Genomic DNA, 17,251 nt, shown 5'->3' on the forward strand with positions numbered 1-17,251 from the left:
CAACTGAGGTCAGGCTAATTGGCCTGTAATTTTCCATCTTTTAACTGACTTCCTTTTTAAACAGGGGTGTTATATTAGCAATTTTCCAGTTCTCTGGGATCCTCCCTGATTCCAGTGATACCTGAAAGCTCACCAGTAAAGCCTGTGCTACCTCTTTGGCTAGCTCCTTCAGTCCTTATGTATGTTTAAGGCTGAGATAGATTCTTGATCATTAGGGGAAAGGGCATGAAAGTGGATATGAGGAATGTCAGATCAGCCATGTTCCTATTGACTAGCGGAGCTGGCTCAAGGGGCCAAACAGTCTGCCCTTCTTCCTATTTCTTATGATCTTATATTCTGAAGAAGGGTCACTGAATGCTGTTTTCTAACACTGTTTTCCATCTACAGATGGTGTCAAGCCTGCTGAATTTTTCCAGAAATATCTTTTTTTTCCCAGATCTTGAGCATCACACTTCTTTGTTTTACATGACTGCCATTGCTGCCAGTGCATTATCCCATTACCTAGTGTGTATAATGGTGCTGTAACACAAGACAAACTAAGCATTAGCCAATACATAAACCACTTAACTCCTTCAATATTATTAGTTAATCAGAATTTTTTGACTGTGCAGGTAAACATGGATTTCTAAAGTTTGACACATTTTAATTCTAACTGGTTTAGCACGAATACATCGTACAAATGTCCAAGAGGACTGAGAAAAGGCAGAGTCAGATTATTACGCTTAATGATCAGAATCGCCAGAGCCTGGAAGAAGTCAGGACTGCAAAGGAGAAAATACTGGCTGAATTTGAGGTACAGAAACAAGGTTTGTTCAAATGCAAATCATACTCTGGCACGTGAGACAAATTGCCTCATTCTTCACTCTGCATTGCAATTGCCACCAACCATAATTCCCCACAAGTAAGATTCATATAGGAAGCAATTCATTGGAAGTTCCCTGTCTGATGCCTTCGATGAGGTGGTTCTCTTATGAAGGAAGGAACGACAGGATGAGCCTGTATTACTTGGAGTTGAGAAGAACAAGAACCTTATTGAAACATATACGATTCTGAGGGGGCTTCACAGGGTGGCAGTTGAGAGTATTTTTGCCCTCATGGGGGTGGGGGAGATGGGAAGTCAAGATCAATGGGAGACAGTTTCAAAATAAGAGAGTGTCCCATTTGAAATGGAAGTGACAAATTCCTTGTCTCAGAGATTGTTAGTACTTGGGATCTCCTCCACAGAGAGCAGGGAAAGCAGGCTGTGCATGAGAATTGAGATGAAGTCAAGTATTAAGTGGCTCAAGGAGCTGAATTGCCTAATCCTGGTACCTGCTCCTTATTATGGCTGACTTAAGGAGAGATTTAAATTACAAGGCACAAAGGTTCTAGGAGCAGGCAGGAAATTGGAATCAAGGCCCTAAGTAAATCCTGTTGACTGGCAGAACAGGCTCAAGGGGCTAAAGGTCTTTTCCTGCTCCCATTTATTCTGACTTTATTTGATCCATTACACTTGGCTTTCTGAATGTTCTTTCCAATTAGTAACTCCCCTTGTTCTTTGTCAGTAGTGCTGCACACCTGTTATTTGTAAGTGTTTCTCCAGTTCTCACTTTTTAAAGTTATGAGTGAATCTGCTTTCATCTTTTCAGGCAGTGCTTTCCACATTGCAGCTGGCTGGGTCGGAACAAATGTTCATCTCTACCCTGATTATTAGCCAATTATATCCTGTGGTCACTGATCCTCCTGGAAGTGGAAGCAGTTATTCCCTTATTCCCTACTTACTTGACTAAAACACCTCATCATTTTCAAGTAAATCGCTCTTTAATCCTCCAAGGAGAGATTTTCCAGTTCCTCTAATCTCTGTCCGTAAGTGTTGTCCAATTATCAATGGAACAGTTCCTGTAAATATCTTCTAAACCTCCTCTTAAAAAGCTTTGACATTCTTTCTAAAGGGTGGTACTTGTAATGAGTACAGCAGAAGTCTGTACTAAGGGGTTGATAGGTTACTGAGAGAGATAACCGTTTTGCTGCTCAGAGAATCCAGGACGGGGAGAAAAGCTTAACTTTTAGAAGTTTTTTTTTTCATGGGGTTTGAGAATTGATGGCAAGACCAGTGCTGAGGTTGGGGTCCATTGCAAGTTTTTGATTTTTAAATTTCTGAAGCGTTTGCAAGTTCAAAAGAAAGAAAAAAATACTGCATTTGTTTAGTACTTTTCACAAGCACCAAGCGTTTGAATGCACTTTTTAAAGCTAATGAAGCACTTTTCAGGTGTCATCATTGTTGTAATGTCAGAAACCCAGAAGCCAATTCACATGGAATAACAATATAATAATTATATTCATTAATAATCATGACCAACAATATAATGACCAGATAATCTGTTTTTGTACATAATCAATAAATAGTGACAAGAAAAGAGAGAAACTCCTTGACCTTTTTTTTGAATCTTGTGCATCCACCTGAGAGGGCAGACAGCATCTTAGTTTAACATTGCAGCCAATGTTAAACCAGGACTGCCCTGGAGGGATGGCCTTGACTTCTTGTTTGAGGCCTAGAACTGGAATATGAATCCAGAATCTTTTGACTTAAGAGGCAACAGTGTTACTGAGTTATAATTGACGTTTTATTTAAACTGTTCAAGGAACGGGGGTGTCGCTGGCTAGGCCAGCATTTATTGTCCATCTCTCGATGAGAAGGTGGGGATGGAACTGCTGCAGTTCATGTACTGTATATAGATCCACAATGCTACTAGGGAGGGAATTCTAGGATTTTGACCCAGTGACAGTGATGGAACAGAAATGTATTTCCATGGAGAAAGTGAGGATCGCAGATGCTGGGGATCAGAGTCGAGAGAATGGTGTTGGAAAAGCACAGCAGGTCAGGCAGCTTCTGAGGAGCAGGAGATTCGACGTTTCAGGCATAAGCCCTTCATCAGGAATGAGGCTTGTGGGTCAGGGCTGGGAGATAAATGGGAGAGTGTGGGGCTTGGAAAATGAGGTGATCCTCCTTCAGGCATCGGGCGGTAACGGTTTGGTGGTGGAGGAGGCCTAGGACCTGGATCATTTCAGAGAACATCTCTGGGACACCCACATCCACAAACCCCACTGCCCCATGGCTGAACACTTCAGTTCTCCCTCCCACTTTGTCAAGGCCATGCAGGTCCTGGGCCTCCTCCACCACCAAACTGTTACCACCTGGAGGAAGAACGCCTCATATTCCACCTTGGGACCCTGTAACCACATGGGATAAATGTGGTTTACAACAGCTTCCTTATTTCCCCTCCCCCCCACATTATCCCAGTCCCAAGCCTCCAACTTGGCACCGCCCTCTGGACCCGTCCATTACTCCCCCCTCTCACCTTCATCCATCTATCACTTTCCCAGCTACCTCCCTCCAGCCCTACCTCCCCTCCCAAATATATTTCCAAGTCAGGATGGTGAATGGTTTGGAGGGAAACTTGCAAGTGGTGGTGTTCCCATGTATCTACTGCCTTTATCCTTTGAGATGGAAGTGGTTATGGATTTGGAAGGTACTACTGAAGGACCTGGGGCTGAATATTTGAGTTGGGGTGGTGAAACAAACAGATGTGATAACAGTTTCTGTGTACTGAATCTATGGAAGAGACAGTTACTAGTCTGGGAATTTTGAAAAGTTGCCTCCTTAATTGACATGGAGACAAGATTCCTGTCCAATCTACAATAAAGTCAGATCTCATGTGAGACATTCCAGCTTCAGAGGCACAGAGGTTTCAATAAAGGGTGAGAGGATGTTTTAACAAACACATCTCACAAATTGTTTTCATTTAACTTTTAAAACAGTCAGGTCATCACTGGAGATGTTGGAGGGTAGGCAGCTTTATATGTACTTGAGATGATATTTTGAGTGGTGGATGTGTACAGGTTCCCCTTTGAGTAAGATGCCACTCTTTATTCCTACCATTTTTTGTCTAGACCACAAAAAACACTCTGCCCACTCTGGCCTGCCTGCCTGGACAAGCATATTACGGTGTGGATAATGCCTTATCCTCCTCAATAGACTTGCTAACCAACCTTATAGACCTTCAATTAATCATTACAGTCAGCGCCTGCCTGTCTGGCAATATCATGAGCTGCTGTTTCTATCTAACAATGACTACATTACAAATTGTCCTTAGAGCTTCCTTGACTATGTGAAAGATAGTCTATAAATGTAAGACTTCCTTTGGTGTGACATACAGGAAATATCTTAGCTGAAGTGTAATTTATAAACATTTATAGCATTGATGGTACTGAATGCGGATAGTCACAAAGCTGGGAAATACCCAACACATCTATTTTTGTTCCTCTCTGCTTTCTTCAGAACTGGAAATCGCACAAATACAGAAAGAAAATGAGCTGGCTCAGCTTAAGAAGGAGATTGAAGACCTGGGGGAATATAAAGTAAGTGAACCCGTCACCTGAGCAAAGCATTTCAGCTGGACAGATTTTATTTTGGCAATCTAACCAAATCTTTATCCAATACTCTATTGTCCAGTAAAGTAACCATTAGTGATGAGAGTTCAAAACTCCTCACTGCTGTTTTAAAAATCTGCATGTATAAAGCTGGGCACAGGAAAAGTGACCTGTCTGACACTTTGCATTTTCAAGGTATGGGCCAAGAATGGCTTAGGTAGCATCATATCTTCCAGTGGCCAGATGAGGTACCTCACATGATCATGTGCTTGTCAGATCATTAACTTGTCTAAGTTATTCAGCGAGTCACTTGTAACAAGTGAGCTAGGAATTCTTGCCACTGGCAGGACTTTCTAGTGCTGCAAGTTCTAATGCAATATTTAAAAGTCAACTGGACACCATTTCAGTTTCTGCAAGCTATGAATCTGTGGTGGTTGTCATTAAAAATCCAGAACTGACTTCCAAGAAGAAGTCCGGTTTAGTGGTGCTGCTGGATGGAGTTTCCAAAGAAAGGTCTCATCCAGTTCCCAGGGGATGGCATCAGGAGGCCATCCCATCAGACCCTCCAGCTTAGCAGCAGATGGAAGCATGGGTCAGTGCCGCGGGCCCACGTGAAAATGATGGCATGCAGAAAGTGAATGATTGCCCTACAGGAGTGGGTGGCATCATCTTCTCTCTGTGACCACACGTTCACAGGGGCATCACTTGACTCACTGCCAACGACTGTGCATGATGACCACTCCAAGGGGCACGTTTTCCTCTGAAAATATATTCCAAGTGCCTGATCTGACATGGAGACGGGTGAGAAATGAGAGAGGTCCCCTGGCAGTTTCTTCCTGGGACCCGGCAGATTGGGCACTGTCAGCAGGTTGGCATGGCTAGAGCTTCAAAGGATGCCTGCCAAAGTCTTCAAGTTCATTGGGATGTCCCAGTCAGTGGGGTTCCTCTCCTCCAGCTCCAACTGCAGATGTCTGGGCTGCACCTGGATATAGTAAATGGAAGACAACAAGAAATTTGTAAGAACCTATCAGTGCAAGTGATGTTCAATCATTGTGCATGTTCTGAACTTCTGTTAATATCCATTCATGTGCTCTGTTCTAACCTGTTATAGACAAAAGAACAGTTGCAGCGCAGGAATAGGCCCTTCAGCCCCACCAAGACTGGACTGACACATGATGCCTTTCTGCACTAAAAATCTTTTGTTTCTCTATGGTCTGTAGCCCTGTATTCCTTGCCTATTTATGGAACTGTCAAGATGCCTCTTTAGCATTGCTATTGTAGCCTCCACTCTACTTCTGGCAGCACATTCCAGGCACTTACCACACTCTGGGTTAAAATAAAACCTGCATGTCACATCATGTCTCACCTTGAACCTATGTTCTCTAGTAATTCACATTTCTACCCCAGGAAAAAGATTCTGACTATCCAATCTGTCCACACCTCTCATAATTTTGTAGACTTCTGTCAGGTTACCCTTCAGACTCTGATGTTCAAGTGAAAAGAAACCAAGTTTGTCCAATTTCTCATAGCTAATACCCTCCAAGCCTCCCAGGCAACATCCTGCTAAACCATATCTGTACCCTCTCTGAAGCCTCCACATCCTTCTGGTAGTGTGGCAACCAGAATTGTGCACAATGTTCCAAACGTGGCCGAAATAAAGTTCTATACAACTGCGACATGACTTGACAGTTTTATACTATCTGCCCTAATTGGTGAAGGCAAGCAAGCCATATGCCTCTTGACCACGTTATTCACTTCTGTTGCCACTTTCAGAAAACTATGGACCTATGCGGCCAGATGCCTCTGATGCTCCTAAGGGTTCTGCCATTTACTATATACTTCTGTCCTACATAAGATTTCCCAGCATGCATCACCTCGCATTTTGTCCAGATTAAACTCAATCTACCATTTCTTCACCCAAGTTTCCATCTGGCCAATATCCTGCTGCGTCCTCTGGAAGTCCTCTTCACTACCTTTGTTATCTGCAAACTTACCAATCAGCCCACATATGTCCTCTAAATCATTTAGATCTATATTATGAGCAACAGGGGTCCCAGCACTGATACCTGCAGAACACCACTGGTCGCAGATCCCTTCTACTGATACTCTGTCTTTTATGATTAAGCCAGTTTTGTATCCATTTTACCAGATCACTGCAGATCCATGTTAATTTCACCTTTTGTATCAACCTGTCTTGAGGAACCTTGTCAAAGGCCTTGTTAATGTCCATGTCAACAAAATTACTGACCTGCCATCACCAATCATCTTTGTCACTTCCTCAAAAAACTCAATTAGGTTTGAGAGACATACCTTTTCTGCACAAAGCCATGCTGCCTATTGCTAATAAGTCCGTACTTTTCCAAATATGAGTAAATCCTATCCCTAAAAATCTTCTCCAAGAACTTCCAAGGCTCACTGGCTTGTAATTTTCCGATTGTGCCTGTTACCCTTTGTAAACAAAGAACAACACTGGCTATTCTTCAGTCCTCTGGAGCTCTCCTGTGACTAAAGAGGATACAAAGATTTCACACAAGGCCCCAGCAATTTCCTAACCTACCTCCCTCAGCATTCTGGGATAGATCTCATCAGTTCCTGGGAACTTGTCTACCTTCATACTTTTTTTCAAAACACCCAAAACCACATTTTCATATTGATGTACCCCATAATATCAACATATCCATTCCAAGACTCACCATCCACCATGTCCTCCTCATTCGTCAAGGAGATCACTCACTTCTTCCAGTTCCACACAAAATTCCCTTCTTTCACCTTGAGTGAATGTACCCTTTCCCGAGCTACCCTCTAGCTCCTTATATACACCTTGGAATTTTCCCTAATCGTTTTTGCCAAAGACCTTTCATCGCCCCTTGTAGCCCTCTGAATTCCTTATTTGAGCTCTTTCCCACTGTCTTTGTATTTTTCGAGAGCTCTGTCTCTCTGATGTTCCTTAAACCTTATGTATACTTCCTTTTCCTTTTTGACTAAAGTCTCATTTTCGTTTGCCGTCCAAGATTTCTGAATCTTGCCATCCTTATCCTTCATTTTCTCAAGAATATGCTAGTCCTGAGCTCCAGTGAACTGGCCTTTGAAATGTTCCCACATGCCAGATATAGGTTTACCCTCAAACAGTCGCCCTGACCTACATTGCCCAGCTCCTGCCTATTGTGGTAGTTAGCCTTCCCCCAATTTAATACTTTCACCCAAGGATTACTGTTGTCCTTATCAATAAGTAACTTTAAACTTAGAGAATTATGGTCACTCTTCCCAAAATCCTCTCCTACTAAAAGTTCAATCACTTGGCTGGGTACATTCCCCAACAACAGGACTATTATGCTCTTTCCCTAGTTGGATATATATTGTATCCTGGCCACACCTAACAAAGACCTTCCCGCCCCCGCCCCCCCCCAATCCCCCATCCCCATCCCCATCCCCATCCCAGCTCTAAGTTAAAATCACCCACCACAGCATCCTGCTGTTTTCACATTTGCGCATAATCTGTCCACATTCTCTGCTCCTCTATCATCTGCTGACTGGCATCTGTTGGCAGGCGTGTAGTACAATCCCATCAAAGTGATTACATCCTTTCCTGTTCCTGAGCTCTACCCATGTAGTCTCGATGGATGGGCCCTCCTTTGGTGCAGCTGTGATTGTCTCCCTCATCAGTATCAGTAAACCTATTTTCATCTGTAGCTCGAGAAAGGTCTCCAAAGCGAAAGTTTAGATTCGATTCCCTACAGTGTGGAAACAGGCCCTTCGGCCCAACAAGTCCACACCGACCCTCCGAAGAGCAACCCACCCACCCAGACCCATTCTCCTACATTTACCCCCGACTAATCCACCTATGGGTAATTTAGCATGGCCAATTCACCTAACCTGCACATCTTTGGACTGTGGGAGGAAACTGGAGCACCCGGAGGAAACCCACTCAGACACTGGGAGAATGTGCAAACTCCATACAGACAGTTGCCCGAGGCGGGAATTGAACACGGGTCCCTGGTGCTGTGAGGCAGCAGTGCTAACCACTGAGCCATCATGCTGCCCTCAAGTTGTGCATCTTTAGCTAAAAGACCTGCTTTTTAGTCATGTATCTTAGAACCTCTGTCACACTCAGCAATGTAGGTGACTTCAGATCTTCTCACTCTCAGAGAACCATATATAGGTTGGAGATTGCAGTCAAGATGCTATTGATGAACTAGGCCTTGGGTGTCTAACTGGTCAACTCTATATATTCTCCTTAAGACCGAGAATGTCGAGTCTATCATGTGTTTACAGGATTCAGGAGAGAAAGGTCTGGTCTCAGTCTAGGATTCTCACAGCCACGCTACAACATGACACCTGAAGCCAGTGCCCTGCCTTCCTCTCTTATCCAGGCCCATGTCCAGATTCTCATCCTGGTCTTCATCCTCCAAGGTTTCATCACAAACCTGTGTTCCTTCCTCATCCAATATATTACTCCTTTGGGACTGAATTGTGGCCCAAGCAAACAACTATAATGTGGGAAACCCTATCTGGGGTATACTGCATGGCACCAGTCTAGCCATCAAAACTGATGGCCTGTTCTGCTGTGGTCCTGGTTGAAGGGTGTACATGATCAAGTTTTTCTCATTTGAGTTTGATAAGACCCACTTATTTGGCATTTCAGTCCTTATGGCGCGCGTCATGTCTGATGTCTGCCCCATCTTACCATGTGTTATTCCCGGATCAACTCACCAGCTGGGGAGCCTGGAATTGACTGGCATCCTTGGTACCAGTGCTGTGTTTAAAAGGTTATTGTACTCCTGGACAAGCATGGTCAGTCTGGAGCTGCCTGCACAGTGCCTGACATGGCAGTTGAAGACATTCAGCACCCTGCTTTGTGGGTACGGTTCTGGAAGATGGGGTGGTACACAGGCAGGAATCCTTCTTCCCTCAGGGCTAACAGTGGAGGCCTTGATGCCCAGACCATGCTAGCCTGCTCTGAGGTTGCAAGTCAGGTTAAAGCAGCCTCATAGTCATACAGCACAGAAACAGACCATTCAGCCCAACTCATCCCTGTCAACAGGGGTTTCCAAACTGAACTAGTCCAATTTGCCTGCATTTGGTCCATATCAAGTCTAAATTTTACAATCACTGTATCTGTCCAAATGTCTTTCAAAATGTAATTGTACTCACTTCTACCACTTCCTCCAGGAGCTCGTTCTGTATGTGCACCAGCACCTAGGTGAAAATGTTGCCCTTCAGGACTCTTTTAAATCCTTTTTCTCTCATCTTAAACCTATAGCCTCTATGCCCTTCATGACTTTATATACCTCTAAGGTCATCCCTCAGCCTCCTACGCTCCAGGGAAAAACATCCCAACCAATCCAGCCTCTCCTTTTAACTCAATCATCCAGCCTCGGTAACATCCTTGTGAATCGGTTTTGCAATTTCTTCCAATTTAATAATATCCTTCCTATAGAAGGGTGACCGGAATTGGACACAGCACTCCAAATACAGCCCTTACAGCTGTAAATGCTGTGCCAACTCCTGTAATCAGTGCTGACTGATGAAGGTAAATGTGCTAAAACTCTTCTTCACTCTCCTGTGATGCTACTTTCAAGGAGCTGTGTATCTGCACCTCTAAGTCACTCTGTTCAACATACTCCTCAGGGCTCTCCCATTAACATCAGCTGATCAAGATCCCGTTGTACTCGTCTTTAGATAATGTTATAGTATAGAATCCTATAGTATAGAAACAGTCTATCTGGCCCAACAAGTCCACACTGACCCCACGAAGAGTAACCTACCCAATCCCATTCCCCTCCCCTATTACCCTACATTTACCCCTGACTAATATACCTAGCCCACACATTCCTGAAGACTATGGCCACTTCACCTAAATGCATATTTATAAGATTGTGGGAGGAAACTGGAGCACCGGAGGAAACCCACACAGACACAGGGAGAATGTACACTCACTCATGGCTGTTGATGATACAAATATCTCTGCTAGGGGCCCGCAGTTTCTTCCCTCGCCTCCCACAGTGGCCTGTAATACACATTAGGTCCTGGGATTTGTCTGCCTTTATGCATTTTCAGATCTCCAGCACCTCTTCTACTGTAATGTGGATCTTTTGAAGACATCACTATTTATTAACATAAGTTCCTTGGCTTCCACGTCTTTCTCCACAGTAAATACTGATGGGAAATATTCATTTAGGATCTCACCCATCTCCTATGGTTTAACACATAGATGGCCTTGCTGATTATTCTCTCCCTACTCTTTTGCCTTTAATATTTTGAAGAATCACTGGATTCTGCTAAAGCTATCTCATGTCCTCTTTTTGCCCTCCTGACTTCCCTCTGAGGTGTACTCCCACACCCCCTATACTCATCGAGGAATTCACTTGATCCCAGCTGTTTTACCTGACACAGGAGATGCTGGAGAGTCAGAGTCAAACTGTGGTGCTGGAAAAGCACAGCAGGTCAGACAGCATCTGAGGAGCAGGAGAATCAATTTTTCAGGCATAAGCCCTTCATCAGGAATGTGGAGAGGGAAGGGAGCTGAGAGATAAATAGGGGGGGGTAGGGTGGGGCTGGGTGAAAGTGAGGTGGAATGTGATAGGTAGATGCAGATGGGGATAATTGTGATAGGTTGGTGGGGAGGGTGGAATGGATAGGCAGCAAACCTGTCTGCCTCGACCTGCGTTTGCCCCACCAAACCCATCCCCTGATATCTCGACTCTGACCTGTTCCCCCTTGGTCCACGCCTTCCACCTCCTCAATGACTTTCCTCATCTTCACCACGGACATCCAGTCCCTATACACACCCCATGATGTAGGCCTCCAAACCCTCCATTTCTTCCTCTCACCAACCCAACCAGCTCTCCTCCACTGACACACTCATTCGATTGGTTGAATTGGTCCTCCCCCTCAACAACAACTCCTTTGAATCCTCCCACTTCCATCAGACCAGAGTGGTAGCTATGGCGACCGCATTGGCCCCATGCATTGTCGGATACATGGAACAGACCATCTTGCACAGGTACACCGGCATCATCCCCCACCTATTCATCTGCTACATAGATAACTATATTGGAGTCACCTCATGGTCCCATGAGGAGATTGAACAGTTCATCAACTCCACAAATACCTCCTGCCCTGACCTCAAGTTCACCTGGGTCATTTCTGATACCTCCCTCCCCTTCCTGGCCCCTCTGTCTCCGGCAACTGACTCAACACGGACATCTATTTTAACCTCACTGACTCCCACTGCTATCTTGACTACACTTCCCCTCCCCCCGCCCAGTAAAAACACGATCCCTTCCTCCCAATTCCTCCTCCATATTTCCACTCCAGGACCTCCCAGATGGCCTCCTATTTCAGGGACTGTAATCCTCCAACACATCTCCATGAGTCCCTGCATCTCCACCCTTGAACCACACTGCTCCTACTTTCCCCCCTCCTCCCCGGTTCTCACCTTCCACCCCACCATTCTCCAGATACAACGCATCATCCTCCATTTTGGTCACCTACAGTAAGATCAGGGATATATTTCCCTCCCCACCCCCATCTGTGTTCTGCAGAGACCATTCCCTACATAACTCCCTCGTTAGGTCTACACCCCACCAACCCACCCTCCACTCTTAGCACCTTCCCTTGCTGCCACAAGGTGTAAAACCTGTGCCCACATCTCCCCCATCACCTCCATCCAAGGCCCCAAAGGATCACTTCACATCCAGCAGAGATTTTCCTTTCCACTGTATCTGTTGGTCTTGATGTGGTCTCCTCTACATCAGGGAGATAGCGCCAACTCAAGGATTATCTCTGGGACATGAACCAAACAACCCCACCACCCTGTGGCCGAACACTCCAACTCCCCTCCCTCTCCCCCACTTGCCAGATGTCCCTTTACCTGTGAACAGTCTCGCCCAATCAATTTTTGGAAGTTCCTGCCTAATACCATCAAAATTGGCCTTGCCCCAATTTAGAACTTTAAACTTGTGGACTGGACCTATCCTTTTGCATAACTAGTTTAAAACTAATAGAATTATGGTCACTGGCCCCAAAGTGATCCCCCACTAATACCTCAGTCACTTGCCCTGCCTTACTCCTCAAGAGGAGGTTGGGTTTTGCCCCTTCTCTACTAGGGCCATCTACATGTTGATCTGAGAAGATTTTCTTGAACACAAGCAAATTCCTCCCCATCTAAGCCCCTAACCCCATGGCAGTCTAAGTGCAAAGTTCAAGTCCCCTACTATTACAGTTCTACACTTACGGCCATCTGCGATCACCCTACATATTTGCTCCTCAATTTCCTGCTGACTTTTGGGAGGCTTCTAGCACAATCCCATCAAAATTCTCACCCCCTTATTATTTCTACCTTCCACCCATATAGACAATCCTCCAGGAGTATCCTCTGTAAATACTGCCATGATGTTTTACCTTATGAAAAGATAAATAATATTCCCTTTTCTCTCCTGAATCCCTCCTGTCCTCCCTATACCTGTTTCTGTACCCTGAAACATTGAGCTGCCAGTCCTGTCCCTCCCTCAGTCATGTTTCTGTAATTGCTATGATGTCCCAGTCCCTTGTTCACATCTGTGCCCTGAGTTCATCTGCCTTACCTGACAGGCCACATGCTCCATTAAGAGGGTAGCTTACTGGGCTAATTAATGCACCATTTAATGCTACAAAGTTCCATGAAGGCCACGAGTAAATGTGAGTGTGTTTGAGCTGCTTTCCTTGTGTTTGTTTCATCATCAACTGGGCAGGCACTGCTTTAGTAAAGCCAGTAAAATGGGGATCATCGGCAGGATTCAAACCTACATGGTTTTCTAATCCATTGATTGAACCACTCAACCACAGAACACCAACTGTTTGGAGGAATGCCCTGCATTGTGTAGCAGGAAGGTCAATGACATTCTACGACCCACCATTTTCTTTCCAATACCTCCATCTCTATCTCCCACATCCCAACAAGGCTCAGCTCAAAATGTTAAGTTTTTCTCTCCACAGAATATTTTCTCCAGCTTTTTTTTGTATTTGTTTCAGATTTCCAGCATCTGTAGTATTTTGCTTTTATCCATGTACGGTCCGACAGCTCACACATTTGAGGTACCGAACAGCCACCTCTTAAATATGCAGTAGACTACAGAGCCATTGGGAAATGCCTGTGGAACTGGACTGCACTGGGAATAAGGTTGGCCGGGGGAAAGAGGAATCAATGAGAAATTTAAAAAACAATTGCAAACTAAATGGTTTTGTCCTCCCTAACTAGGAATTGCGGGAACAGCAGCTGGCAAGAATCAGTGAACTGGACAGTCTGGTGATGGATGCCCGGGCCAAACATTCTCAGTGTGTACATGATCTCAAACTCAACTTCAACAAGGAGAAGGCGGAGTATAAACAGAATGCCAGGAAGATGGTGAAACAGCTGGAGAAGGATGCGAACAAGGTGAGTAACAGGAGTCTCAAGTCTTTCAGACTTCAAAAGCAGCCCGAAGTAATGATATCATGTGCAGGTAGTTTATCATGATCATTACTTCCCCTCCTCCTCTCTTCAGATTTCTGTCTCAGATATGATTCACTTGAGGCAATCCATTCCCTCAGCCTTCTGCTATGGGTCCATTGTGTTTTGTCGGATAATCAAAGGGCATCACAATAGTGATCTCTCTGTGGGTATAACCCCGCTGCAGTAAATGATTGTTCATTCCCTTGCCTGCACCTCATCCACCCAGAGTTACAGTGGGAGGTTCTCATTCATGACTGCAATGAGCTAATTAAACTGCAGTCCAAGGATTGAGCTTGGACTCTTGTGTTTCTGTCAGTATCACACTGCATAAGGGACCAGTTAACTCTGTCTCAGTTATATTGATTAGATCAGATTGCCTACAGTATGGAAACAGACCCTTTGGCCCAACAAGTCCACACCGACCCTCCAGGAAGGGCTTTTGCCCGAAACGTCGATTTCGAAGCTACTTGGATGCTGCCTGAACTGCTGTGCTCTTCCAGCACCACTAATCCAGAATCTGGTTTCCAGCATCTGCAGTCATTGTTTTTACCTTGTTGATTTTAACCCACCAGACCCATTCCCCCATCCTATATTTACCCCTGACTAATGCACCTAACACTGTGGGCAATTTAGCATGGCCAATTCACCTGGTCTGCACATTTTTGGATTGTGGGAGAAGACCACAGCACCCAGAGAAAACCCACGCAGCCACAGGGAGAATGGGCAACCTCCACAGAGACAGTTGCCTGAGGATGGAATCCAACCTGGGTCCCTGGTGCTGAGGCAGCAGTGCTAACCACTGAGCCACCGTGTTGCCCCGTTGAGTCTCGGATTCACTGTTAATTTCTTAGGTATTTCTGGCACATTCACTTCTTTCTGTACTGTTAATACTTGATTTATAAACCCAGAATGTCTGAGCCTTTGTAACCACTTTCTCAACTTACCTTGCTACCTTCAGTGAGGCATTGGCTGTGTTGTAATGTCAGGAAATATCACAGCCAATTTTCACACAGTAAGGGAAGTAGGATTCCATAACGAAAGAGCTAGTACCAGTTTGAGTTCAATGTGTCAACTTATCTTCTCCGGGCTAAAAACTGGATGAATCCATGAGAAATGCAAAATGCATCCAAAATCCAATGTGTGGAAAACATCTTGGCAGTCATCAATATTCTGACGTTGGGGTTGAAGGAAAGTCATGAGCCTGTAGGGGAGGCAGTGTTATAATGGTAACGTTACTGAACTATTCATCCTAAACCCCAAGTTAATGTTCTGGGAATTCAGTAAAAAGTCTGGAATAAAAAGTTAGCCAATAACAACCGTTGTTCAGTGTTATAAAAACCCATTCGGTTCCCTAATACCCATTAGGAAAGGTCACCTCCATCCTGACCTGGTCTTATGTGTGACTCCAGATCTACAGCAATGTGGTTGATTCAACTGCCCTCTGGGCAATTAAAGATCAGCAATAAGTTCATCGAACAAATGAAAAAAGAAAGTACCAGCAGTGGAATCTGCTCAGCAGTTTATAACCTCAGGCCAGCGCCTAATTGGTTATATGTTGGGCTCATGTTCAATTGAGGCAGGAGCCTCAGGAGTGCCAGTTGGAGGGGAATGCTGTCGAGAATTTTCTCAGAGGGAACGCACCTGCAATTTTGCAAAGTCAACCCCAGGATACCATGGGAGACCACCAGAGTTTCTATGGTGGCCTCCCTTCATGGCACTGCTTTCCCTGTGTTTGTTTCATCATCAACTGGGCAGGCACTGCTTTAGTAAAGCCAGTAAAATGGGGATCATCGTTGGCACGATTCAAACCTACATGGTTTTCTAATCCATTGACTTAACCACTCAACCACGAAACCTAGCCTTCAGCAAAACACCAGTAGCACTGCAAAAAAAAAATGCCCCTGGATGGGCCTTGGGTATCCTTAATTGGCTGTCCACTCCAAGGATTCAATGAGACTGTCTACCTGCTCCCGGGAGTCAGTAAAATCCTGGCTGTTCACAAGTTTGACAAGTGCTCAGAGGCAGAGTAAAAGTCCATAATGCAGAATGTGAATACGCTTAACTAAACTGGGGCTGTACATGCTGTAAATAACAAGATCCAAATAGGTAGCACAAAGGTGGTTTTAAAAGGCGGAATATTAATAGGAGAAGGGAACAACCTAATAGTTTCAAATCGTGCCCTGTGTCTATCCCACAGGAGGCAGTCTGCTGTCTGATTGAACATATTGAATCTATCAAGATGGAGAACCAGCAGCTGAGAGAGGTATTGGTGTGTTTGATCGAACGGTCCCGAGTTCTCCATGTGCAACAGGAGGAGCTGGAGGCCCAGCACAAGCAGCTGCTCCAGGAGAGAGACTACTGCACCAAGTTGAGGACACTGCGGTCCAGGAAGCAGCTTAGTGAGTATGTGGAGCCAAGGGTCAAGGAGGAATCAGACACCAAGGAGCAGCCAAAGGAACAGGTGGAGCCAGAAACCAAGGAGCTGCCAAAAGTCAAGGGAGAGCCAGAAACCAAGGAGCTGCCAAAAGTCAAGGGAGAGCCAGAAACCAAGGAGCTGCCAAAAGTCAAGGTGACACTTGATACTGAGGACTCATCAGACACCAAGGAGTCATCGGAAAATAAGGAAGAGCCGACTCTTGAGGAACAAGATGACGAGGACTTAGACAGTGATGAAGTAGAAGATGGGTAGCTGGAAAAGCTCGAAGAGGCTGCGTGGGAGAACATAGGAAGTGGCAGAACCATGAAGCTTGAAACAGAAAAATCATATTCATCAGCTGCCTTTCCAGTGTAAATAATGAGAGATCCTCCTTGATTCAAGGAAGTTATTAGACTTAATTAGGCATTTTCTAATAGTTTCCTTTTCAAAATTCTGCAATCTTATTTTTGTCTCCATCAATGAATATTAAACTGATGTATAGTACTGCCTTGAGTATGAGTAGTTCCTTGAAACTTTTTTAATGGTCAGCTGCATTGCTAGGGGTCTAAAGTTGCATATAGTTGGAACAGCAAATTTCCTTACCTAAAGGATGAACCAGAATGCATCTTAATAATGAGGTCTCTAGGCCACGTCATTGGTGTGAAAAACTAATGTCAGGGTACAACTCACAAAACTCATTGTGCACGGTTACCCATGTTCACCTGGTGGCGCATATACCACCTGTACCTTACTCATCCAGTGTTGCCACCACCACCACAGCACTATTGTATTTAAAAAATAAGTAGTTATAGTGTCTTCAAGCGATGAAGTTAGACAAATCCAAGATCGTCTCCATCTGTAAAGATCTTAATCCTGAGAGATCCTAACATTCTTGCATTGTAATATCTATTACAATCTGAATTATTTCAGTGTTCTCCATTATGTCAAGTCAG

General features: G+C 44.7%; 1 protein-coding gene across 1 annotated transcript in view; it reads left to right on the plus strand.

The window, feature by feature from the left end:
* ccdc166 (coiled-coil domain containing 166) overlaps window positions 1–16,802 on the plus strand; it is a 30,636-nt gene extending 13,834 nt beyond the window's left edge. The window contains exons 5-8 of the mRNA XM_072577797.1: window positions 662–806; window positions 4,319–4,398; window positions 13,649–13,825; window positions 16,080–16,802. Of these exons, the coding sequence (XP_072433898.1) occupies window positions 662–806; window positions 4,319–4,398; window positions 13,649–13,825; window positions 16,080–16,571 (894 nt within the window). The 3' untranslated portion in view covers window positions 16,572–16,802. The remainder of the gene's footprint in view (window positions 1–661; window positions 807–4,318; window positions 4,399–13,648; window positions 13,826–16,079) is intronic.
* The last annotated feature ends 449 nt before the right edge of the window (window positions 16,803–17,251 follow it).

This window comes from Chiloscyllium punctatum, chromosome 1 (genome assembly GCF_047496795.1).
Source record: "Chiloscyllium punctatum isolate Juve2018m chromosome 1, sChiPun1.3, whole genome shotgun sequence".
Classification (NCBI taxonomy): Eukaryota; Metazoa; Chordata; class Chondrichthyes; order Orectolobiformes; family Hemiscylliidae; genus Chiloscyllium; species Chiloscyllium punctatum.